At 36.2% G+C, this 26,136-nt stretch overlaps 1 protein-coding gene across 1 annotated transcript; it reads left to right on the top strand.

Annotated features, from left to right (window-relative positions):
• Positions 1-264: 264 nt before the first annotated feature.
• LOC131232974 (kinesin-like protein KIN-12G) lies at positions 265-25,815 on the top strand. The gene is made up of 21 exons (XM_058229516.1): positions 265-746; positions 8,290-8,445; positions 8,545-8,628; positions 9,102-9,221; positions 10,096-10,209; positions 10,597-10,689; positions 11,489-11,578; positions 11,787-11,857; positions 12,484-12,558; positions 12,719-12,806; positions 14,661-14,719; positions 14,880-14,943; positions 15,060-15,125; positions 15,741-15,899; positions 16,448-16,552; positions 18,342-18,577; positions 18,766-18,835; positions 20,476-20,532; positions 21,823-21,882; positions 21,985-22,064; positions 23,552-25,815. The coding sequence occupies exons 1-21, from the start codon at positions 480-482 to the stop codon at positions 25,650-25,652; spliced, it is 4,215 nt and encodes a 1,404-aa protein (XP_058085499.1). The 5' UTR covers positions 265-479; the 3' UTR covers positions 25,653-25,815.
• Positions 25,816-26,136: the final 321 nt, after the last annotated feature.

Here is a 26,136-nt window from a genome sequence, read left to right as displayed (position 1 = left end):
CTGAAATAAGACTGTTGGAGTTTTCATTGTAACCGTCCAAAAAATAAATCTAACTTTTAGATAACCAAATAAGGTTAATTTTTTAGTATATGATAAATCTAAAATGATAAGCATAATTTGGACGGTCTATTTTGAATTATTTATATGAAAGATATGCAATTTCTCAATAATTTATAACGGCCTGCGTATCATCCGTCACACTGTCCGAGTATCATAAAGTATATTTCTCTATACCCAGCGAAAGTCCATAGCCAAAACGGTCTGCAAATTTGAATTGAAACGACCGTTCATCCCCAGAGACTCTCCACCGTCCGATCATTTCCATCTCAAATCCTCTTTTCAACCAAAACCCAAACGGCTCCTCTGTTTCTCTCTCCAAACACATTTCATTTCATCTTCATCTAACCCTAACTTCAGCTGCATTTCCCTGTCAGATTTACACACAGTCTGCCACTCTAGGGTTTCTCTTCTTCCAAAAAATGCCGACTTTCGCTGAGACAGCAAGCGCTTTCCGGAACAGATTCCGCTTTCAAGAACCGTCGGATCCTGCTTCCGATAGCGTGCGGAGTTCTCCCGCTCTGTTCAAATCAGCATCGAAGGATAACCTCGTGCAGTCTTCTGCTGCGGCAGTGGCGGCGATAGGGAGTCTTGGACAGAGCGATGATGTTGAGGTTTCGGGTGGGCCGTCGGATCGGACCTTCGAGTTGCAAGAAGATCCTTCGTTCTGGAAAGATCATAACGTTCAGGTAATTTCAGTGGAGATCGTCTCCTTTTTCATCTTTCAGTGGAGATCTGTTTAGTGCTGGCCTTTTGTTTGTTTTCTTCAGAAACTTTAGGGTTTGTCACTAGGGATTTTCGTTTTTTTTTCTTGATGGTTGCGGCTTTATTAAGAGGTGGATTAGATTTTGCAATAGACAAGCAATAGACTGCGGACTGTTCTCTTTTTTACCATCCATCCATTTGATCGATATTGATTGGATGGCTCAAATCATCTTGATATGTGTGATTTTTGGTGTTGCGTCGCATCCGCAATGGGGCCCACGATTTCGATGGTCTATATTGAGGTGCAATTTTTGCCCTCTACGGTAGATAAATTGCTCGATTATGGATGGAGTGTAGCCAGAAATCACACTGACTGGAGAATCTTAACCGTCTGATTTCACCCATTAAAATTGGATCTTTTGATTAGTGTGTGTTTCTTTTCTCTATCTGTAATGGGCTGTCATCTTCAAAATCTGGATTGATGCATATTCTTGTACATGTATGTGGATCAGTTGCTGAGATGTAGTAGTTGGTTGACAACACACGTTATACACTAGCCCTTAGAACATGTAAGGTTAAGAATTCTCATGGCTAGCTTTTGTAGTGTTGGATCCCTCCTAGTCGAGAGTCAACTCCATACATAGACCACCAATCAGTTGTGCAAATAAGTTTAAATTAGACATTTTTTCACTTAGACTTCTTATATTGTAAGTTGTAGGGTTTCATAGAATTGCATACTTGGCAATTTCATACTTTTATGCCTGATAACAATCTCTCTTAATCAAATCCCTACACTCTTCAGATAGAAGTCCAACTCCCTAGAAATTTTATCGTGTTCTTTGTTTGGAACCATTCTTTCTAAGGCGTCTAGAAATCCGACCATATGGAACACGACTGACATAGTTCGATCGGTGGACATAAAGAATACGACCGGATTTATGATGTAGGTAGCCGAATACAAAGGGGTGGACAATTGGTTGCCCCATCTACCATCTATAATATTTAGGATGAGGATAATCACATTCTTTATAGTTGACGTGTTCAATTATTTTGTTTCTAGCCCTTTCCATCGCATCATAGATATAACCCGTGGGTGGCTTTTCATCACCGTCCACCAATCACAACACACTTACTAAGAGTTCCAATGATTTTATGGCCTTTACCATTTGAGTCCAAAATTGAGCGGAAGGAATGGTTTGTTTGGACTAACTTTCCTTCAGTCTTCTTTAACCATGGTCCATTATGCCAATCGGCCGACACTACGAAGGACCTAAGTTCAGCTTTCTTTTGATGTAATCTTTGTAACGTTAAGAAAGTTGTTGCGAATCAGGTCACAGCTGGACGAAGCAAGTTGCACCCAAGGTGGCTTCTCATGTGATGGAAAAGAAGAGCATACTTGTACATAAAAACCATGATTCTCTTAACTCTAGCAATTACTTTAAGATATAACCTACGTATATCTTCTAACAGTAAATTGATACAATGTGTTGCCCATGGTGTTCAAAATAAACGTCGCCTCTTCTCCACAAGTTGGAGACCGGCAACTGCATAATTAGTTGTGTTGTCCGTGATAACTTGGACAACATATTCCTCTCCTAACTTTTCAACTACACTATTTTACAATTTAAATAAATAATCGGCCATGTGGGAATGGGCCGATGCATCCAAAGACTTTAAAAACAATGTCCCAGTTAGACAATTTACAATGAAGTTTATCAATGTACGGCCGAATCTATCGGTCCATCCATCGGCCATTAAAGAACAATCATATATTTTCCAACTTTCTTTATATTAAGAGATAAAGCTTCCAGTAAACTCCACATCCTTTTTAAGGCAATTCTCCCTCACTTCATGATAGGAATGGGGTTTCAACCAGGTCCAAATTGACCTATAGCTTCAATCATTACTTTAAAACTCTTCATCTTCAAAGTGTTAAAAGCTACACTAACTTGATACAACCACTTTGCAATGTATGGAATCATGATTTTTCTATCCTTCTTATACTGGTTTTCTAAAGTGGTTTGGGCAGGTCCTTTGCCCCTTTGGTCAATCATATCTTCCGGATGTGGTGTACACCACCTATCCATAGGCCCATGCCCACGGGCCCTTTTGACAGCCGGTCTAGATTGTGGATGTAGGTGGTGTAGATCATCCAAATTTACTACATTTATATCTTCATAAGCTTCTCTCTCCATAAATTCTTCTTATAAGGCCGATGTGTCGTGTCTTTTTCAAGCATGCTTGTCCATATACTCCATGATTTCCCTGCAAATTTCTGGAGTAACATTGGCACATGCTCCTGCATTTGCTCCCGATGCATGCACAAGGTGTTGTTTATGCCCGCGAATACCACGGAAACTTATGTATCCACATAAGTCGCACACTACATGGGATTTATCATTGGTATTTCGATAGTACCGTACATGGGACTTATCATTGGTATTTACTACATTTATATCTTCATAAGCTTCTCTCTCCATAAATTCTTCTTATAAGGCCGATGTGTCATGTCTTTTTCGAGCATGCTTGTCCATATACTCCATGATTTCCCTACGAATTTCTGGAGTAACATTGGCACATGCTCTTGCATTTGCTCCTGATGCATGCATATGGTGTTGTTTATGCCTGCCAATACCACCAAAACTTACGTATCCACATAAGTCGCACACTACATGGAACTTATCATTGGTATTTCAATAGTACCGTACATGGGACTTATCATTGGTATTTAGTACATTTATATCTTCATAAGCTTCTCTCTACATAAATTCTTCTTATAAGGCGGCCGATGTGTCATGTCTTTTTCGAGCATGCTTGTCCATATACTCCATGATTTCCCTACGAATTTCTGGAGTAACATTGGAACATGCTCCTGCATTTGCTCCCGATGCATGCACAAGGTGTTGTTTATGCCCGCCAATACCACCGAAACTTGTGTATCCACATAAGTCGCACACTACATGGGACTTATCATTGGTATTTCGTTAGTACCGTACTTCCAACCTGGGTCGTTTGACTTTGGCCCTCAAAGTAGAAGATTGGGAAGAAGACATGATGGCACTATGTAGTAGCCTAGTGGGGTAGAGTAGTTGACCATAGTGTGTATGAGACTACGAGTGTGTAATGTATTAGAGTCTAAGTACTAAACAAAGTAACTAAGTAGTATGTATTGCTAAGTACTATTTAGTATAGTAAGCAAGTAACCACTAAGTACTAAGTAAATACTATTAAATAAAGCAAATAGTAAAAATACTAGAGAGAGGGGGGGAGAGAGTGTCACTTGTTGGTTATGGAGTTACAATGGGAGAGAGTCTCTTGAGTCTTGACTCTTCTTTAGCCCTTTGAAGTTGAAACTTGAAAGTTGAAAACATTTCTTCTCTTGAAGTTGAAAGTTGAAAGTTGAAAACATTTCTTCTCTTGAACTTGAAAGTTAAACTTGAAACATGAGAGTTAAATATTAGAAACTTGAAATAAACTAGAAACTAAAAATAAACTAGAAATAAGCTAGAAAAAAATAGAAATAAACTAGAAATAAGCTAGAAAAAAAGACTCTTCTTTAGCCCTTTGAAGTTGAAACTTGAAAGTTGAAAACATTTCTTCTCTTGAAGTTGAAACTTGAAAGTTGAAAACATTTCTTCTCTTGAACTTGAAAGTTAAACTTGAAACATGAGAGTTAAATATTAGAAACTTGAAATAAACTAGAAACTAAAAATAAATTAGAAATAAGCTAGAAAAAAATAGAAAAAAATTAGAAAAAAGCTAGAAATAAACTAGAATTTAGAAACTAGAAACTACAAAGTACAAACTAGAAACTACTACTAGTCTACAATTACAATTTAGAAATTACAATGAGACACAAAATAGAAGACTTTATTGTTGGTTGACTGAATCTTGAGCACTTGAGAGTTGAGAGACTTGACTTGACTCTTGAGTTGTTGAGTCTCTTGAGTTGAGTCTTGATTCTTGACTCTTAATAAATGATAATCTAATGAAAGAAATCAAGAATAGATAACACAACACAAGTTAAAAACTTATAATAGAAATTAGAAATTAAAATTTTAAAATAAGATATTAGAATGGAGATTAGAATAAGAGAATAGAAGAGGGAAAGAGATACAATGAATAGTATAGAGTATTACAGTGATTCTTCTTCTTGTTTCTTGATCTTGAATCCTTGATTCTTGCCTTCAACTTGTTGAAAATAGTAAAAAAAGAATAAAAATAAGAGAAATTATGAAAGAGATTAAGAGAGAGAACGATGACTTTAGAATGATGTATGACAGCAAGAGAGTATGTATTGAGAGTTTTAGCGAGCATGTGTTGCAAATGGAGGGGGAAGTGCCTTTTTATAGGCAAAACTTTTGATTTTTATTTATTTATTTATTTTTAGTTTCAACGGTTAGACTTCTGACCATTGGAATGTATGCATGGCATGTGGCATATACGACCATCGCATATGCCATATGCATGGATTTATGCGATTATGCGATCGCATATGACCAGTGTTCGTATTGTCGGCGAAAAATCCATATTATCGCCGATAATTTCGGTATCACTGGACTTGTGATACCGAAAACCCAAAAAATCATTTCTCTTCCAAATATCGGTGATATATTGGCGATATATTGTCGATAACGTTGATGACAACGAAAATATCGACAATTCGACGATTATGTCTATATATAGCCTTAAATTCAAAAAAGAAAAAAGAAAAAAAGTGAGAGATATTAGATTAGATAGAGTAGGTAATCAAATTAGCCATACCTGTGCAAAGAGAATCGAACGGAGCTACCTGTGTTGCCGCAGCCGATTCAGAGGGAAAATGTGCGTCGACTTTTAGGGTTTTGAAGGAGGGGTCGAAGCTCTTTGCTTTTTTAACTTTACCTTTTTAAGTTTTTCTAAAATGTGCTTTTTCCACCATTTAAAAGCATATGTCACCATTGTTTTGAATGGAAATAAAACGAATAGTTTAAGTAACTTTTAAGTTACTTTTAGAGTGTGAGTTTCACATCATGTAATAAAAGTGGTTCACTACAACTTTAAGAACAAAAAAATGCAATTAAAAAAAAAACTAAAAAATTAAGTAGAATGGGATATTTAGGGTAGCCGATTAGGTGTGCTCGAGCCTACGCCTCACCCAAGATGGTGAGGCCCTTACTATGGGGCCCACCATGATCTATGTATTCTATATCCACGTTGTCCATCCATTTTGCCAAAACATTTTATGGCATGAGCCCAAAAATGAAGATCCAAATCTCATGTCACCACTGTTTTGAATGGAAATAAAACTAATAGTTTAAGTAACTTTTAGGTTACTTTTAGAGTGTGAGTTTCACATCATTAATAAAAGTGGTTCACTACAACTTTAAGAACAAAAAAAAATGCACTTAAAAAAAAAAAACTAAAAAACTAAATAGAATTGGGATATTTAGGGTAGCTGGTTAGGTGCGCTCTAGCCTACACCTCACCCAAGATGGTGAGGCCCTTACTATGGGGCCCACCATGATCTATGTATTCTATATCCACGTTGTCCATCCATTTTGCCAAAACATTTTATGGCATGAGCCCAAAAATGAAGACCCAAATCTCGTGGACCATACAACAATGGTGATTGAATGCCATACCATTAAAAACTTCCTAGGGCTCACCTTAATCTTTCCATAATATGTTATTTGTCATCCAACCTGATGCTAAGGTCACATTAACGTGGATGAAGGGAGAAAGGAAATATCAGCTTGATCCAAAACTTTTGTGGCCCATTTATGGTCAATCACCATTGTTTCCTATGATAAGGTTCACTTGAGAATTGGATCCACTTCATTTTTAGGTTCATGCCCTAAAAGGATCTTGTAAAATAGATGGATATAGAATACATAATTCAAGGTGGGGGCCACCCTCTTAGGTGAGGCCGAGGCCACACATCATCCACTCCCGATGGTTAGATGGTTGGATGCATGGATGGGATGGTTGGATGGATGTTTGGATTGATAGATGGGATGGTTGGATGGATGTTTGGATTGATAGATGGGATGGATGGATGGATGGATGTTTGGATGATTGAATGGGTTGGTTGGATAGATGTTTGGATGGATGGATGTATGGATGTTTGAATGATTGGATGGGATGGATGGATGGATGATTGGATGGGTTGATATGATGGATGGATGGATGGGATGGGATGGGATGGATGTTTGGATGATTGGATTGGATGGATGTGTGGATGTTTGGATGATTTGATGGCATGGATGGATGGGATGGTTGGGTGGTTGGATTATTGGATAGATGGGATGGATAGGGATGGATGGATAAATGTTTGGATGATTGGATGATTTGATGGGATGGATGGATGGTTAGATGGATAGATGGGATGGATGGATGGGATGGTTGGGTGGTTGGATGGTTGGATCATCATGCATATGTATTTTGTTTAATTTATATGCTTATTTATGCATGGTTGTAAAATGTATGAATGCATTATGCTTGTTAATTGGTTTAATGAGATTTGAGTGATTGTTGTGCTACTATTGGACTGATTTCTTATGACAGCATATGCTTTTAGGCCCTAATTAAATAGAAACTTATTATGTATGCATTCTTTTTATAATTTTTTTATTCCTAAACATATAAATATGTGTATTTAGACCTCTTCTGAAGTTTCATTGAAAAATTACATCGTTTTACCATGTTTTCCCCACATTTCCGGTTATTGGCGATATTATCAACGATAATGATATTATATCGTTATCTCCAACCAGCAAAACTTGTAGCGATACCGACAACTCGAACACTGCATATGACAACATTGGTGTAGCCTACACTACACGATAACTTGCATACTACACACTATGTAGTTATTTTTCACTACAATATTAAAATCAATCAATGTTTTCAATGATTTATTATATTTTTCTATTTTCAATAAAAGTTAAGAGTTAGATTATTTTACTAGATTCAATAATTCTATTTCATGACAATACTTCTAGTAAAATAATCTAAGTAATAGTTGTAAATTAGTTTTGTTGCTCTTTCTTTACCTTTATACTAAATCATTGCCCTTTCCTATCACTTTAGGTTGTGTTTGCTTGCACCAAATATCATGAAATTTCATTATTAATCAGTCTAATTTGATGCAAAATGTCTTGAAATTTGCATTAAATAAGCACAACCTTGATTGAAAAACTAGAAGTAGCGTGTAGCTTACACCTCATGCTTCAAAGGGGGGAATGCTATGCTACATGCTATTTGCTATGTTGTGTACTAACTATAAAATTCTATTCTATTATTTATATATATATATATATATATATATATATAAAATCTTTTCTTTATTATCAACTTATTTGAACTAATATCTTATAAAAGTGTGGATGTGCAGTGTTTCAACTTTTATCCTGTGTTATGGGTTCCATCATATGAATCCTTAAAGAACTGTCATAACACCACTTTCTTAATGGTTCTATAAAATTTATGTTCCAACACTGTTAACTGCCTGAAATCGTTCTTAGGTTCTATTGTTTCAATATGCAGGTTGTGATCCGCATCCGTCCCCTTAGCAATTCAGAGATATCCCTTAAAGGTTACAACAAATGTGTTAGGCAGGAAAGTTGTCAAACAATTACTTGGACTGGGCACCCAGAATCCCGCTTCACCTTTGATCTTGTTGCTGATGAGAATGTCAGCCAGGTACTTCAGTTTTCTTATGTTTATTTTTTTATTTTTTATTTTTTTTCTTTCTCTTTGCAATATCCATTCTATTGTGTACTCATTCTAGTTACTTGACAGGAAAAGCTGTTTAAATTGGCTGGATTACCAATGGTAGATAATTGCATGGGAGGCTATAATAGTTGTATGTTTGCATATGGCCAGGTGACTTTCAATTATACTCATTTTTCTTGGATCTTTTGTGTTGTTTTCTGTCAGATGTACTTCAAAAATAAAGTCATATATTTAGTTCAATGAACATTTCTAGACATATTCCTAGAATTAGTTGGAACTTTTGATTTATCTGATGGAAAATTTGTGAAGAATAGAGCCAGTTTGGTAATGGGTGCAAATACACATTATTCCCTATTTAAATGCTTTGACTTGCATGCAAAAAAATGCTTTTGTCTGGAAAGTGCGGAAACCCCTTATGAGAAATGGGGGATGCCTATCAAACTGGCTCAAAATGGCAAGTGAATTTGAGTGGCTCTATTTTTTTTGCATTTGGAACAGAGTATTGGCAAATTGAGATCAGAATTTGGAACTTAGTATTAGCAAGTTGAGATTAGAGTTTGATTTGAATTTGAATTTTGTTTCTTCTTTTAATCAAATTCATAAAAATTATGTGGTTTTTGTAGACTGGCAGTGGAAAGACCCATACAATGTTGGGGGACATTGAGGGAGGCACTCGAAGACATAGTGTTAATTGTGGGATAACCCCTCGAGTATTTGAATATTTGTTTTCAAGGATCCAAAAGGTAATCATCTTGTGATCTTTGGTTTAATGAGTGAATTAAGATCCCTTTGTAATTTATTGTGAAATAGGAGAACACCTTATAATTTGAAATGATCATAGTTCTTATAGTTTTTAATTGGTCAAATTAACCCTCATATTTTCTACATAATCTAAGAAAGCCTTCAAACAAGTCAATGTGTTACTTTTATTTTCTTGGAATGTGCAAGTTTTTATCGTGCTTCACTCATCATCATTATCTAATCCTTATGCCAATTGCTTGGGGTCGGCTACATGAATCTTGTTATGCAATTCCACTCTATCAAGAGCCATAACTTCAATTAGACCATATGTCATCAAATCTTTTCTTACTACCTCCATCATTTTGTTGTGCTTCATTATAATGTAAAATTATTATCTATTTTTTTTTTAGAGAGTAGTAAGCAAAGAAATTTTAGTTGTTTACACAATGTAAAAGGTTATATTCAAACTAGTATTGGTATATAAGGATCTCAATTTTGCAATTTGCAAAGAAGACTATCAAGACTTCTGTCAATTCTTACATTTTGATTCACTACGAATCATAGGACCAATCATATACTATAAAAATATTATGCAACTTGAAATTTTCTTTAGTTATTTATTTTTTGCCGTCTTGTAGCTTTCTTCTACTTCTGTGTTCGCTACAACAGCTTTTGGTCTTGTACAAAACTGTTTCCATTTATAGAAAAGACATGCACAATGTGTTTGTGGAGAACCTCCAATGTGTAAATGGCGGAAATTTGGGATTCTCATTTTAATGTCTTTTGCCATACCAGTGAGATGAGCTAGATATTCTTGTGGTTCGGACTTAATTTTTTGTTGAATCTCAAGTTGGTTAGGTAATTGTGGTGTGACAGGAAAAAGAGTCTCGTAGAGACGAAAAGCTGAAATATACTTGTAAATGCTCATTCTTGGAAATTTACAATGAACAAATTCTTGATCTTCTCGAGCCATCTTCGGTCAATTTACAAGTAAGTAATCATCAACTTGTTGAAAATCTGCTTTCTTGTCATTCAAGAGAATTTATACTCATTTCCCCACATCTAGATTTGACCTGTTTTTTAGCCTCTTTAAATTTTATTATTATTATTATTATTATTATTATTATTATTTTCCAATTAATAGAATGGAAGCACTCACTTTTAAAATTTTTATTAGTACATTATCATGGTGATTGTAAATTGACTTGACAAGAGTTTTTTTTTTTTTTTTGAAACTTAGGACTTGACGAAAGTTAATGGTTTGAAATTGTGTTTTCAATCATCCCTTGAATGTTCTGCTCATTTTTGTAATTTCCTTTTCTTCATTACTTTTTCACTTTCAATTGTGACCTAAAGGTTTTTGTTCGGGTTTGGCAGATCAGAGAAGATGCAAAGAAAGGTGTCCATGTGGAGAATCTAACAGAGTTTGAGGTGTCAAGTGCCCGGGATGTCATTCAACAACTTGTTCAGGTATATGGTATAGTCAATTATCCTAAAGTAGTCATTTATTAGGAAGATTGTTGGTCATTTGCATATCATGCTGTGCTGTCCATGCATCTGATAAGTTGGATGTTTCAAGGAGCCTGATATGGTGTAGACACAAATACATAGTAATCATATCCGTGATTCCACCATTGGCACCATTGGATTTAAGAGATCCAACTCTTAAAAGAACAATTAGAGTTAAATTTTTTCTTGTTCTTGTTCTTCTTTTTTTTGTATGTTTAAGAGTCGGTCTCTTCAAAATCCAACAGTTTATGGAATCCATGTTTCAACTTTTGTTGAGGTATATGGTATAGTCAATTACCCCAAATGAGTTGTTTATTAGGAAGATTGTTGGTCATTGGTATATCATGCTGTGCTGTACATGCATTTTATGAGATGGATGTTTCGAAGAGTCCACTATGGTGTAGACACAAATACATAGTAAATATGTCCCTGATTCCACCATCAGTACCATTGATTTACTAGATCCAACTCTTTAAAGAACAATTAGAGTAACCATTTTTTCTGCGTGGAAGTTTAAGAATTGGTCTCTTCCAAATCCAACAGTTGGTCATGAAATCACTAACACTGTTTTCCATATTTGTGTTTCATGTGGAATCCATGTTTCAAGTTGTTATTTATTTGATAGTTCTATTGGACAAATTTACTTCTGTTTCCATCAAAACTAACTTTTTTTAACCAATGGTCCTCGTTTATGATGAATAATGTTTGCCATTTTAGTTGGCCACTGTAGTGGCGAGTCTAAACCTTTCTAACCCTGCAGGGAGCAGCAAACAGAAAAGTGGCCGCCACCAATATGAATCGTGCTAGCAGCCGTTCTCATAGTGTTTTTACTTGTGTTATTGAGAGTAAGGTGGGTCTTATTTGCAAAACCTATTAAATTTATGTATGGAATTCCTCACATCTTTAACTATTTTCTGAGAAGATACTTTTTAATAGCTTGTTATTTGAGCGTTGGGAATTATGAGGTGATTGATGATAAACCTGAACATTTTTCTGTTATCACTTGTTAACTTGTTATAGAAGTTTTAGAATGACTTTAATTTTGGAATCCTTTTCAGTGGGAATGCCAAGGTGTAACTCATCACAGGTTTGCACGGCTAAATCTTGTAGATCTCGCTGGTTCAGAGAGGTATGATCTTGAGTTTTAGTTCCTTGTGATTTGTAATAAGAATTAAATCTTATCCAACAATGTCTCTAGTTTTTTTTCATTATTAATCCACAAAACTCAAGGGTTGATTTCACTTTTTTTTTAAAAAAAAATGCTAGGTCTCATATCTTGAAAATCTAAGTATCAAATGCCTTTATAATACAAGCAAATAATTTTTCCACATTGTACTCAAGTTGATCCTGTTTCGGTCACTAATTGAGTGTCTTGTATCAAGTGCCAAGTCATGAAAGTACACAAGTGTGATCTTGAGTTTTAGTTCCTTGTGATTTGTAATAAGAATTAAATCTTATCCAACAATGTCTCTAGTTTTTTTTCATTATTAATCCACAAAACTCAAGGGTTGATTTCACTTTTTTTTTAAAATGCTAGGTCTCATATCTTGAAAATCTAAGTATCACATGCCTTTATAATACAAGCAAATAATTTTTCCACATTGTACTCAAGTTGATCCTGTTGCGGTCACTAATTGAGTGTCTTGTATCAAGTGCCAAGTCATGAAAGTACACAAGTGCATTTGTTACTTGCTTTCAACTTTACCAATTTTTTCTTTTTAAATCATAGCTAGCAAATATAATTTTGAACAACAGGCAAAAGAGCTCTGGTGCTGAAGGTGAACGCCTTAAGGAAGCTACCAACATCAACAAGTCGCTTTCGACATTGGGGTTATTTCTCGAAATTTTGCACCTTTTTTTTTTTTAAAAAAAAAGTTGTCTATTTATTATTTTAAATATTAATTAATTTATTGCTTCTTAAGAACTTGTAAGTTTTTCATGTTCTTTTCAGGTGCAAATATTTCATTCATTTATTTTTTGAATTTTGCAGACTTGTTATCATGAATCTTGTAAATATTTCCAATGGAAAATCACAGCACGTTCCTTATCGTGATTCAAAGCTGACATTTCTACTTCAGGTAGAGACCTCCGTTTCTAGTTGTGGTGTTACAAATTGGTGTTTGGTTTTCTAGTGGATATAACTTGATATTACTTTCAGCGAAATCAACAAATTTCATGTGTATTCAAAAGTTGCAAATTATTGGGAAAGACATCAGGAACTGCCAAAAATAAGTGTGAAGACTCCAAAGGAAAACTATTGAGTTCTTTGTGCTAGATCAAAATACTAATGTTTCATGAAATAACAAAATACTAATGGCTTGTTTGAAAATCCAGGTCAGGATGAGAACTATTGAGCGAAATCTATATGAAAATAGCTTAACAACTTACAATAGCACCTTGCATAGGATAACTTTGCTGTATCCAGTGTTTTAAGTATCGACGATATTGGCTGATATATCCCACGATATATCTTGTATCCCGCGATTCGAAACACACTAGTGGGATATATCCCACATGTTCGATTTGGCAAGCATTTTCAAATTTTGATCCTTTTTTTTTTTCCTGTAAATCATGTTAAATCGGTGTTAAATTGTTACAAATTTACATGAAAAATCATGGATCGGTAGCTGCGATTTCAAAATTTGGAGGAAATGGGCCGAGTTGCGGAAAATTGGAAAAAATCAAAAATTCCAATTTCTCGCAAATCGGTTGCAATGTGTCCAAACATAAAATCAAACATGTATGTAACGTGATCTAGTGATTCTTCTATTGCTTTTGAATGTATTGCTTGTGTTTGTTTCCACACGTTGCCTTACATTTATAAATTATATGAATAGACTTTGAATATACTTGCATCAATTCAATTAGACAACGTATAGATTAGGATTCCATACAAAGAAAACCTATTATGTGCACTTGTTTTTTGTAATGTTTTGATTTATAAGTGTGTATTGATGTTTTTTTTAACAATCACTGAAGTTTCATTGAAAAATTCGACCAATTTCCCAATGTTTCCAACAACAACGATACATTTCACGATACAACCGATATATCCCATGCGATAACCGATAAGTATCTATATCCCAAGGGTGCGATATGTAATGCGATACTGATATTTCGAACACTGGCTGTATCTTGTTGTTTCGATCAAATATCAAAATATGGCACTTCCAGTGTTGTATGGAGAAAGGAACCATTTTGTCTGAAATAGAAATTGGAATCATAAAAGATAAAGAGTTATTGATGCCGGTGGAATTATTAACAAATTTTCTTGCATGCTGCTCATTCATCTGCTGGGAAGAAATATCTGCACACCTATTGAGAGTTTGCTATGCCCACACTGGCACACACACCTATGCCCACATGGCCACATGTGCCAGCCTGGCGGTTGTGTGGGATATCCAAGACATGCATCTGGTGGGCCCTGCCATACAAATGAACTTGGCTGAAAAAAAAATCAAGCCAGTTAACTATTTAGGCAGACAATTATGAAAACAATAGGTGGTGGCAGCAGTCTAGACACATACTTGTGTGAAGTTCCTGAAGAGTGGACCAGCCTTTTTCTAGGGCTATTCATTTGTGGTTCTCCACCTAATAAACTGTAATAAACTGTGGGGCAACCTGATGTGTGGTTCTGATGTCCATGCATCTTCCGAGTGTCCAGTGTAGACTGTAGAGGTGTGTTGCGAATAGTAAAAATCTTTTCTCAAAGCATGAAGTGTACATTACCATTAGTACCAGATTTCTTTATTTTTCTGGTATAGTTGCAAATCAAGTAACTAGCACAAGGTATTCATGAAATGTAGATCAAAGCCGAGTGAGTGGCTGTTCTTTGGATTATGCTCCTGAAAGTTATGGTCGCTTTTGCTTCCGTGTTCAAAAGTTTAACTTCTTGCTTGTTAAGATGACAATCATTTCTTTTTCTTATTCAGGACTCACTGGGAGGGAATTCAAAAACGACTATAATTGCAAATATAACCCCATCTAGTTGGTCAGTAATTCATTATAATCTGTGCTTCTTGCTTTAAATTCTGTTTTAACAGGTTTGAGGCTAAAAGGAGAGCTCCAAGCTCACTTTTTGTTAGGCATGTTTTCTTTCCTTGGCTCTATCTGATTTATCTGTTTAACATAATTTCTTTGGCTTCTCGCAGTTGTGCACTTGAAACACTTAGTACATTGAAATTTGCACAGCGTGCCAAGTTCATTAGGAACAATGTATGCCAATTGTACAGAGTTATTCTCCATATATCTTTATTTGTGGTTCCACTGGTTTTCCTTATATATCTGGATCTGTATTAAGTAGTGCCTTTTTTTAATCATTTGACTGTTAGGCAATTGTAAATGAAGATGCTTTAGGGGATGTTCTTAGCATGCGTGCACAGATTCAACAGCTCAAGGTATTGCGCAATCTTTGGTAAAACTGTCCTTTTTTCTTGAGATTTTTTCTCAAGTTATTAATTATAATAGTATCTCATTAGAAATTGCAAACAGTTCACATAACAGCTCTTTCAAGTCTCAACATTTTTTGAAGTAAAAACCCAGTGTGATTAAGAGGATATGTTGATGATCCAAGAAGTGTTGCTTTCTGCAATAAACTATGATGATTAGCCTCTTTTTTATTTTTATTTATTTATTTATTTATTTTTATTTTTAAGATCACTCAATTTGCAAAGGCTAACACTACTCACCAACTTCATAAGAATTGAAATGTGTTCATCTACTCACCAATTTCATAAGAAATTGAAATGTGTTCATCTACTCACCAATTTCATAAGAAATTGAAATGTGTTCATCTACAATTTCTGAACACTTGAAATTAAAGTTGCCCTTTGCATTTCGGTTCTCATAACCAAGGCAACATTTTGCCTAATTGAAAAGTATAAGGGGAATTTGTTAAACTATACTATTCATTAAGTGCTTAAAGTTTTGAATGCTAGTCTCATCGTTTATGAAACTTCCAAAGCTGGTTTCATCATATACACTAACTTTTCTTTTTTCCTTAATGTTTGCAGAAAGAGATAAACCGTTTACGAGGCTTGGTTAACGGAGGGGCTGAAAACCAGGAAAATGATAACTGGAATATCAGCTTCCCAGGTTCTCCAGGATCCTTTAAATGGGATGCAGGAGAGGGATCATTTAGTCCACTTACAACTGAAAAAAAGACAACTCAGGCATGTGTTTGCACTTTGTAAAGCTTGTGGTGTGTTGACTCATTGTCACTGCAAACACATCCTATCGAATCAGCAACAATCTGATCTGTTAATTACTCTTTGGCACGCTTTGCTTAGTTCACATGCATGTAGATAGCAGCCCATCCACAAGCGGCCATGTGTGCAAGATCCAAGCCATGCATCAGGTTGATCCTAATTTATAGATGTCCTGCCCAAAAATTAGGCCAGCCCAATCATATGGTGATCCACAAGTATAAATTGATTGTGGCCCATTGATCAGTTTTCTCTAGCCATGCATTATTTCATATGGTAAGCCAAATTGATGTGGGAGCTGCCTGATTTTTGGGCCAGGGCATCTCCGTGAAGGGGTCCACCATCAACAATGTGATGGATGCTTTCATCTCAAACAAACCTACATGTCAATGCGGGTGGATAGGGTGGGATTGGCACGTGTGGGCATTGCAGAGCTCTTAATCTTATTTCTTCTCTAGAGATTACAGTCTAGGACAGCCTATTATATACTTATTGTTATGATTTTGTATTTGCAGAAAAGACATTATGAAGCTGCTCTTGTTGGAGCTTTCAGAAGGGAACAAGATAAAGAAATTCAATTGAGGGCCTTGGCTGCAGAAAATGAGGCAACAATAGTGCTGGTACATGATTTCACTGTGTTTTCCTTTTCTTTGCTGTCCAATTAATTTAACAAAAAGTATCCTTAGCATCAGTTAGAGAAAATCTCCCACGACAATAGAAATTTAATAAATGAAAATTTGCCGAAATTTGTTTTTATTTTTTCCTTTTTGGTAACTGAAACCATCTGTAATTTGTATACATTTGAATGACATTGTATGAAGAAATCACGGTTGGTCGTCTAGATCAATTAGTATTTTCTACAGCCGTGTTTACTATTGAAAAAGGGTCGTAAAAGTGTGGTTGGATTGGAAAAGGACCTTGTTTCATTAAGAGTAGTTACATTGAGTTTTTTTTTTTTTTTTTTTTCTTTTTTTGTGAAAGGCAATACTTTTATTGATAAAAGGCCAAAGCCTAAAGAATTACATGGCAGATCAAGGAACATAAGAAAAGAAAAGAAAAAAACTCCTATCTTCAACATTTGATGATATTACCCATTCCAATAGATTTGATTTTGCCCTCTCAAGCACATTTCAGCCACATCTATTCCTGTTGCATTGAGTTTTCATAGTGAGTAAAAATAGACAAGGCATGCTTCAAGCACCACCAACAGAAAAAAAATAAAAAAAATAAAAATAAAAAAATAAATCTGTATTTGCAAATGAAGATCTACTTAGGAATCAAGAAATTCTAGTAGGTGGGTCTGTGGAACTTTTATTTAAGTAGGGCCTTGGGGCTACTGCTTCTCTGACTGCTATGCTGTGTCGGGAGAGTGGTACACTTCCAACTTGGATACCGTGTCATGTGTGGTTCTCTTGAACTTTGATACTCTTTCGAATTGGCTAGTCATGCATACTTTCCATGTAATGAGAAAAATACATTTCTTTCTTGTCCTTGTCTAATATACTGGTAGCTTAGATATTGAAATCTCACTGAAATGTTTGGAGGGACTTCAGCATTTGTGTTAGTTTGTAAGAACCCATTTGGGAATTCTAGTCTATATTGAGACTGTTTCCATTTTATAGTAAAATTGGTTGGTCATGACAAAAGATTTGGTTCATCTCCTATCTTACTTGGAGAAATTGTACAATTTTTTGCCAGAATTACTGGCATTCAGGCTAACACTCCTTACTTCTAAAGCTTGTTACCTTTCAATTATCCAAACTATTATCCTGGTGATTCCACACTAAATCATAGATGCTGCTTTAAACTCTACTGGGAAATCCCTATCTATGATACTTTATTCTTCAATTAAGTGATTACCTGAGTTGGATACTCAGTCAATGGATACTCCTTCCTTGGGACTTCACATCCATATCTATCCTCGTATTTTGGACTCTATAAAGTTGTGTTACTAATTTGGAACCAATTGTTGTTGTACCCGTATCCTTAGAATTTGGATTTCGAGGATCCACTCAACCCTAGCCTTTCCATACTTGATATTTGTACCTGTACTTGGGTAACATAGAATTCTATCTATCTGGACATTGGTGGCAAATTGATGGTTTAAAAGAAGATATGTCCAGTGTTCCACATGCAATGACAATAATACAAATAATAGGATTCTGGGATAGTTTGATAGTTTGTTCGTTGAAGACTCATTCTGAGGTTTACTGTGTTGATGATTTGTATCACTGAAATGTGGACCTATGTTTTCGGAATGCTTTTCCCGAATGAACTGATAATTTGGCCCATGGATCATATAATACCTCTTTTACTTGTCTTTAGGTTTGAATTATCATATGAATCATGAATGTTAAAACTTTTGAATTTTTATTTTATTTGTGATTTATATGTATATTTTTGGATCAGGCCAAACAAAGGGAACGAGAAATACAAAGCCTAAAAATGAGACTCCGATTCCGTGAAGCTGGAATAAAGAGGTTGGAGGCTCTTGTCTCTGGCAAGATCTCAGCTGAGACACATCTTTTAGAAGAAAAAAGTGAACTTTTGAAGGAAATCGAGGTTCTTCGCAACCAAGTGGATCGTAACCAAGAAGTAACTAGGTTTGCTATGGAAAATCTACGCCTGAAAGAAGAACTTAGAAGGCATGACCTTTACATTTGCTTACGATTTATACCCTCGTCATTTTTTTTTTTTTTGCATTTTTATTATTTTCTCGGATTGGGATATATGTAGTTTGCCAATAATAGCCAGTTTATAGTATATAGCTTTGCCTTTTTACAGAATTGGAAATTTTCTATTGCAGTCACTAATTCATGCTTCTTCGAATCAGATTGCAGTCATTCTGTGAGGATGGAGAACGAGAGATGATGAATGAACAGATAAAGACATTACAAAATAAGGTGCCAAGTGCCAACAGATTTTAATTTTGGATTGGGGAAATACACATATCCAATTGTGTGTTTCTTTGGTCTAACGAGTTTACACATGAGGGGAAGAGAGAGATTCCTAAAACCTCCCCATTAGATGATCTTACCTATCTTATTTGGCCACTGTTAAATGCTGACATTGGATGGGATTATCCTCTTCCATTAGATGGCAATGATAATCTTATGCAGAAGATATTAAGAAAATGATCAATGTAGTAAAAGGCGTATGCCTAGGCAGGTATTTTGGGCCACCTGGGTGCTGTCCTCAAACGTGCGCTTACATGCCACCTGAAAAGTTAAATTTAACGGTGGAAAAACTTAAGGGGGCTTTATAGTCCCTTTTGAACAAATTTTTCTTCCATTTATTTTAAGCTTTGATTTATGGAAATATCCCCTCCCAAATGTCTTTGGCCCGGTTTGGTTGGCACTTAAAAATGATTTCATCTTATTTTAGTTAACAATAATTGTGTATCAGAGATCATTGATCATATAAATCATGGTTATCAAGATTTTTTTTTTTATATAAATTTCTTACCAAAATCTCTAATGCATAATTACTGTTAACTAAAATGGGATGACCTCATTTTTAAGTGGTAACCAAAAGGACCTTAGATTTTTCATAAACTCATGAGCTCTTTTTCTAGATTTCTTTCTTCTATTAGTGTTTTAGACGCTACTCTGGACTTCCTGAAAGCAATCGAACTTGCGTTTGTGTTGCACAAGAGATTGAAGATGAATTATGTATTTTGGGGAAATTGGAAATTTTAGGTTAGATGATTTGGGAGATTTTGAAAATTTGGATTTAACTGGTTTAGAAAATTTAGGGAATTTTGGAAAATTATGATTTGGTTTTAGGAATTTGGTGAAGAAAATTGAGAAATTTAGGGTTCAGATTTGAGTTGCATGATCCTTCTAATTAGGTGTTGTTCCTTGCTTCACATCACGGTTTGGAATTGGGCTTCCCCCTTCAACGTCCTAGCTGTTTATACTCGCTAACATTTTGAAATAGACACTTCCTTGCTCCCACGCTCGAATATGTTGCTGCTTTTTCTTCAGGCTTCTTGCTACTACAGGTTAGGTTTGGGGAAATTTGGCATTAGGGTTTAGAATTGGTGGAATTGAGGGGAACATGGGGATCTGCGGTTTTGTTTTAAGAGGATTTGGGAATTCTATGAAATTACAATTTGTTCGTTTAGGAAATTGGGGGAATTAGAACTTCTAGGGTTTTGTGGACTCGGAATATTTGGGAGATGAAAGTTTTTTGAAGTGGTGTCGAACTATTAAAAAATCAACATGTATCTATATATGTAATATTCATGACATAAAATAAACTAAAAGAAAAAAGCTTGGATTCTCCCTAGGTGTGCATAGGCATTTTGGGCATTCTAAGGGCACTTGCACTTAGTGTGCGTCTAGTGCCTTTAACTACACTAGCTCCATCTCATGATGGCACTGCTAGATTAATGGATTACATTACCAAGGAGTGGTCCCAAGACTCCCAACCTGTATTATTGCTCATCGAAAAAAGAGCACCATTCTTTCAATGCTTCCTCTCAAAGATGTGCTTATTAGTACTTTTATGCTTATACCTTTGCACATCTTGTAATTTGCAGTTATTGGAAGCACTGGATTGGAAACTTATGCATGAGAAGGATCCAGCGATAGTTCAGGTGCATACAATGCCACCTTATGAATTCTTAAGTTGAATTGCTTTCACATATCTGCTATTACTGTCCATGACTTTTTTAGATACTTATTGTGCTTTAGAATGAAACGTGGGGGGTTTCATCAGTCTTGTGAGGATAATATACAGATTTCCAATCAAGAGAAGATGTAACTGGAAATTAACCGCTAAAAATTTTCCTTGGATATTTACTATAACCATCTTATGTTGGTTTACCTCTTGTAGGAGCGTAATTGTACTACTGTAAGGAGGCTACTTGTGTTGGTTTTGCTTCTCTTGGGAAACTGGATGTTATATCAAAACTTGCACGATCAGTGATTTGCTCAAGGGATTATGCTTCTTTGTCAATTATTTCTCCTAAACTAGCGAGCTCTTCTCTTTTCAATCTTTGAAAGTTCCACACATGTTCAAAAAAATTGTTGTAGCAGTTGTGACTTGTTATTGAAAAGTCTGTAAGGCCTACTTCAACCTTAAAGAACTCATTCAACCTTATACCAAGTTGCAATGCCAATATACTAAAATCCATTACTTGTAGGTATAGAACCCATCAAATATTCTCACATCAATCTAGGGTGCCTTGTATGAATACTAAGAGCTTGTTGTCTTCTCCAATAATTGAAGCTGCTGCTTCAAAAAATTAGGTCAAGTGTTCACTCTGACAATCAGGGGCATTCTCATCAATCAAACATCCCTTCACCTATATAATCCTATATTTATATCCTATTTACATGAGCATGAGCCTCTGCTGTGTGCCTGGTTCCAATAGCCCGGGTAAAAGAGGAAAATGTCTAGTGGGTCAAATCTTAGAACTTTTTGCTAATCCACCTTTAACAACCAACCACAAATTGCTGGGAGAAAGGTTTAAGATGATGATGATAATGATGACGGTCACATGAATATGGCATAGCTCAGGAAATACTATGTATCCAGCATTTTCTGGTTATGATATTCTCTTACCCATTTAGGTTACCACCACTGCAAGTATGAAGAGCTTCAGACAAGAACTGACACCATTCCTACCACTGCAAAACAAGCACTGACACCATTTTTAAACACTGTAAAATGTATCTATTGTTATTGGTTTCACCTGATGATGAAAAGAGGTACATGCTTTGGGTTTTAACTCAAAAGATTAGTTTCTGAGAGTTATCAGGCATGGTTTTTATACTTTTATTTTATTATTGGAGGTATATCATTTTAACAATAAATGAGGGACCCTCGGATAATTATAATCATTGTTTTGTGAAATTATCTTATGTGTATACTTTCAACACAGGATTCACCAATGCCTTGGGATTCTTCCATCAATGCGGAGAATGAGTTTCTCCGTATTCAGGTAGTGTTACTTCTTCAATCAAGAATTTGACCTGTTTCAGCTTGAAAATTTTCCTTGCAATTGCATCCTTACATATCCATTCATACCGGACATGTCTTGCAGGCTATTCAAAATCAGAAGGAAGTGGAAGCATTGCGCAAGAACTTGAATGCCTGCCTCGAAGCCAAAGAAAAGTTGGAGAGGTATGGATTCAGTGTTTTGGTTTATTATAAATCCCATGATCATCTCACTTTTTAAAAATTAACGTACTCCTGGTATCAAAGGAGTCATTTTCATATGCCTTTGGGTTTTATATACCAAGAGTATGTTACTCCATTTTAAGATTTAGCACAAACAACTGCTGATCCTTCACCAAGGTTGGCAATGTAATCCTTACATAGGGGCCAGCCTATCCAACTTTCAGGCAGCCAGATACCGAATCCATTCGATATCTGAAAAGGATTACAAATCCAAAGTTTCAAATGGGCGTGCTGGATTATGCATCTATCAATATAGACTTGCACCCGGAATGCTTTAGCTAGCATACGAAAGTGCATACCATGATTCTTTTGTCTGTCAATAACTGCATGCATTGTGTGATGGATATAAAGAAGTAGGCTGTTGTAGACGTACTTTTGGATTGAAAACTCAAAATTCATAGGGTATTTATTGAAAAAAAAAATGTTAAAGCTGAGTATGTTGTTTTACATGCTCATGGTCTTCACCACTGACTGATCTTCATTACAACATTTCTTTTAATAAAATACTCTATGAAGTTGGGGTTTTCAATCTGAAATTATCAGCATTATTCACCTTGGTGAAGGATCATCAATTGGTTGTGCAAAATTTTAAAACTGAAATTCAGCTAAAATTAGTTAAACAAGTTAATTAAAATGTAATAAGTAGGAGAGGTTTGCTAATTCTTTAGGTGCACATATCCAAATGTACCGATGCAGCATAGGTATGCCATGTCCAAGCTGTGGATTTTTTATTTGGTGATCCAAGTTGTTGACTGGATGGGCCCCACCATGGATAAGTTATGCCTTGATGGTTCCAGATCTTGAGATTCTAACCGTAGACGAGTGAACCCAAAATATTGACATTCTTCACCTTGGAGAAGGATCATCTGCTGATTATGCAAAATCTTAAACATTAAATTGAGCTAGGTGATGTTGGCTAATTCTATAGGCAGAATACACGTGGCCAAGTGTACCAATGCAGCAGAGGGATGCCATGTCCAAGCCATGGATTGATTTGGTGATCCAGGCTGTTGATTGGATGGACCACAAATTGGACAGGTGCTCCCTCTAAAGCTAGTGGCCTACAAAATTAATGGTAAAAAAAAAGCACATTGGTCCATGTTCAACAGAATTTAGTCAATGATGGAGGTTTGGGAACTTCCAACCCATAGAAATTTTGGGGCACCACAAAAAATAGGGGCCAAACAAATCAACAGATGGGTCACTGAATAGACCTGTGTGTACGGAGTGCAGCAACCCGTAACAAGTATTAATTTCATGGGCCTCATTACCCTCCAATTCCTCCTCTTTAATTTTTAGCTTTTTGGAGAAATCCATCACAATTCCTCCTCCAAATTGTGTATTCAATTAGCATACAAGTTGTAACTAGAAATTTAAAATGCTAATCTCATTGAAGTTTCTAATCATTTGCTGATTTGGCAAATATGCAGGCGTGTTGACGAATTGGTATCACAGCTAGAAGAAGAAACAAAATCTGCCAATATCCAGAAAGAAGCCGTGAGCCAGCATCTGCAAGTTGATCTTTCAGTTTCCCCTACAATTAAGGGCATGACATTTGATGCCTCAAACAATCAGATCGAACTTAAAACCATGGTAGATGCAATTGCAGCTGCAAGCCAGAGAGAAGCTGAAGCACATGAAACAACCATCACTTTGGCTAAGGAGAATGAAGAACTGCGGATGAAGCTAAAAGTCTTGATTGAGGATAATAACAAACTCATTGAACTGTATGAAGGTGTTGTCGCAGAAGGTAATACTAAGTCAGTCTTGATTGAGGATAATAACAAACTCATTGAACTGTATGAAGGGGTCGTCGCAGAAGGTAATACTAAGTCAGGAAATGCCTTTCAAGCAGTGAATGGCGATGAAGAATGTCATGAAAACACTGACCATGATGAAAACTATCATGTGGAAACGAAAGAGGTTGAAGGCCTGGAGCACCAGCTTAGTGAAATGCATGAAGAGAACGAGAGGCTAATGGGCTTGTATGAGAAAGCCATGCAGGAGAGGGATGAATTTAAGAAGATGCTTTGCTCCAACGAAAAGAACAATGTTGGAGAGAAAGAAGACTTCAACTGTCCAGAAAAGCTCGTTGAAGTGGACGAAGAAAGAGTTTATTGGAGTGAAGATGGCAAGGAAAACTCTGAATTGCGTAACACTTCTTCAAAATCTGATGAACCATCAGAGTTGGATTTCTCCGGATCAAATGAACTGGAAACATCCGTAATGGACAGGCTTGAAATCGCAATGGATGGACTTGAAATCGTACATCCAGAAGATCCTGTCGTTGATGAAGAAAAAAGAAATCCAATTGAAGAATGGGGAAACGTCATTGCTGATAATGAGAATTTCAAAATGGAATCAAATGCTGAACCTGCGGAAATTAAAGTATCTGAAGAAGAGCTGAATTTGGCTAGAATGAAGTTGGAAATGGCGCAAGATATGCTAGCAAATGCTGCAAAAGCCGTAAGTTTTTTTGGGTTGCTTGAGAAAGCCAACATCAACATAGACAAGCTTGTGAGAGAAATTGAAGCCGTGGAGAACAGTGTTCAGATCAAACATCAGGAGATTGCGGCCCTCAAACTCCTCTCTTTCGAAGCACATGAAAGAAAAACTGTAACAGATAACAAGCTAATCGCACTGAGATCTTCTCTATCCAGTATCTCTTCCTCGGTCAATTACTGGGAACAACGAGAAGCTCATGCAAGGGCGAGGCTGGACTCATCCTCCTGCTCTTTGGAACAAAAGAAAGAAGAAATGACACATCTTCAAGTCCGCAAGGAAGAAATAGAGGGAGCTCATATTAAGGCCCGAGAATCTGAAACCGCAATAAGAAACAACATTGAATGTTTAAAATCAAAACTCCAAGATGCTGAAAACCTAAGGAAGACAGAGAAGGTGCTGTTTGAAATCGATAATCTGGACAGAACAGACATTCCCGTGCAGAGAAACTGGCAGCTGAGTAAAGCTGGGGAGTTGCTCAAATCCGAGGAAGAGCGAACGAAGCTAAGAGATGAAATCAGGCAGTCACGTGAACGGCTAGGCGTCATACAAAAGGAAATGGGAGACTTGAGGCGGAAATCAGAGGCTTTAGATAATGAAATCCAGACCATTGAAGAGGAGATAACGAAATATTTGCGAACAGTAGAGGAGGCGAAACTTGGGCTAGAGAATGTCCTTGAAGAGAACGAGATGCTCTATAAGATGAGAGATGAAGGGAGGAGAGAGGTGGAGAGAATGATAATTGAATACCATCAGCGTTTTTACGAGTCAGCTTTGAAAGAGGAAGAGGCGAAGTTATGTGAGAGAGAAGTGAAGGCAGCAGTGAGCATCTTAGATGAGCTAAAAGCAGCAAGGACAGCAGCAACCCAAAACAAGATGAGATTGTTACATGACAACCAACATGTGTTTGCGCTTCCCAATGCAGATGATGACTCATGTTGTGTTTTCGCAAATGTAGAAGAAGAGCTTGGTAACATTCAGAGATCTGTATTCGATGCCAAGTCGTTGCTTGTTACTAATGATAGGTAGTTTGTTTTTGGACTTCCAATGCACAAACTGTTTTCGAATTTCATTCCAGCAGTAACATTCGAAGTGCTGGATTAATGAAATTGAGCTTTGGTTTTATACTCTTTTCTTGTATATAACAGCCTTTCTTGATTTGATTTGTTTATATGGATGATGTCCATCAGTTGGATAGAAGGTTGAAAAATTGGTTTCTGTATTTATCAGTAGCTATTTCAGATCGATACAGCTGAATAATTCATGGGCTTGTACAGGCGTGGTTTCAGATAGTATGCCAGCCAAACCATGGTTGGATAGCACTTGTGGTAGGATGGCTCATGAGAGCAAAATCCAATATTGTAGAGGTGAAAATCTGGCCACTCCAATCATTTGATGGGCCCACAGATTTTAGAAATGAGGCACTTTAATTAAAGATCATTTCTACATTGAAGCCTAGATGAACCATTGCTCTCAGCTTTTCACATTTTACGATTTTACTTGGATAGACCCA

This window comes from Magnolia sinica, chromosome 18, assembly GCF_029962835.1.
Source record: "Magnolia sinica isolate HGM2019 chromosome 18, MsV1, whole genome shotgun sequence".
Lineage (NCBI taxonomy): Eukaryota > Viridiplantae > Streptophyta > Magnoliopsida > Magnoliales > Magnoliaceae > Magnolia > Magnolia sinica.
The sequence above is the reverse complement of the archived record's forward strand: the minus strand, read 5'-3'. Positions and strand labels throughout refer to the sequence as shown.

Bases quoted from the DNA above. Each gene is read 5' to 3' on its own strand.
- LOC131232974 (XM_058229516.1), top strand. From the start codon at position 480: ATGCCGACTTTCGCTGAGACAGCAAGCGCTTTCCGGAACAGATTCCGC. The intron at 15,900-16,447 runs GCATGTGTTTGC...TTGTATTTGCAG, and splicing joins CTGAAAAAAAGACAACTCAG to AAAAGACATTATGAAGCTGC. The intron at 18,578-18,765 runs GCATGACCTTTA...TCTTCGAATCAG, and splicing joins CTGAAAGAAGAACTTAGAAG to ATTGCAGTCATTCTGTGAGG.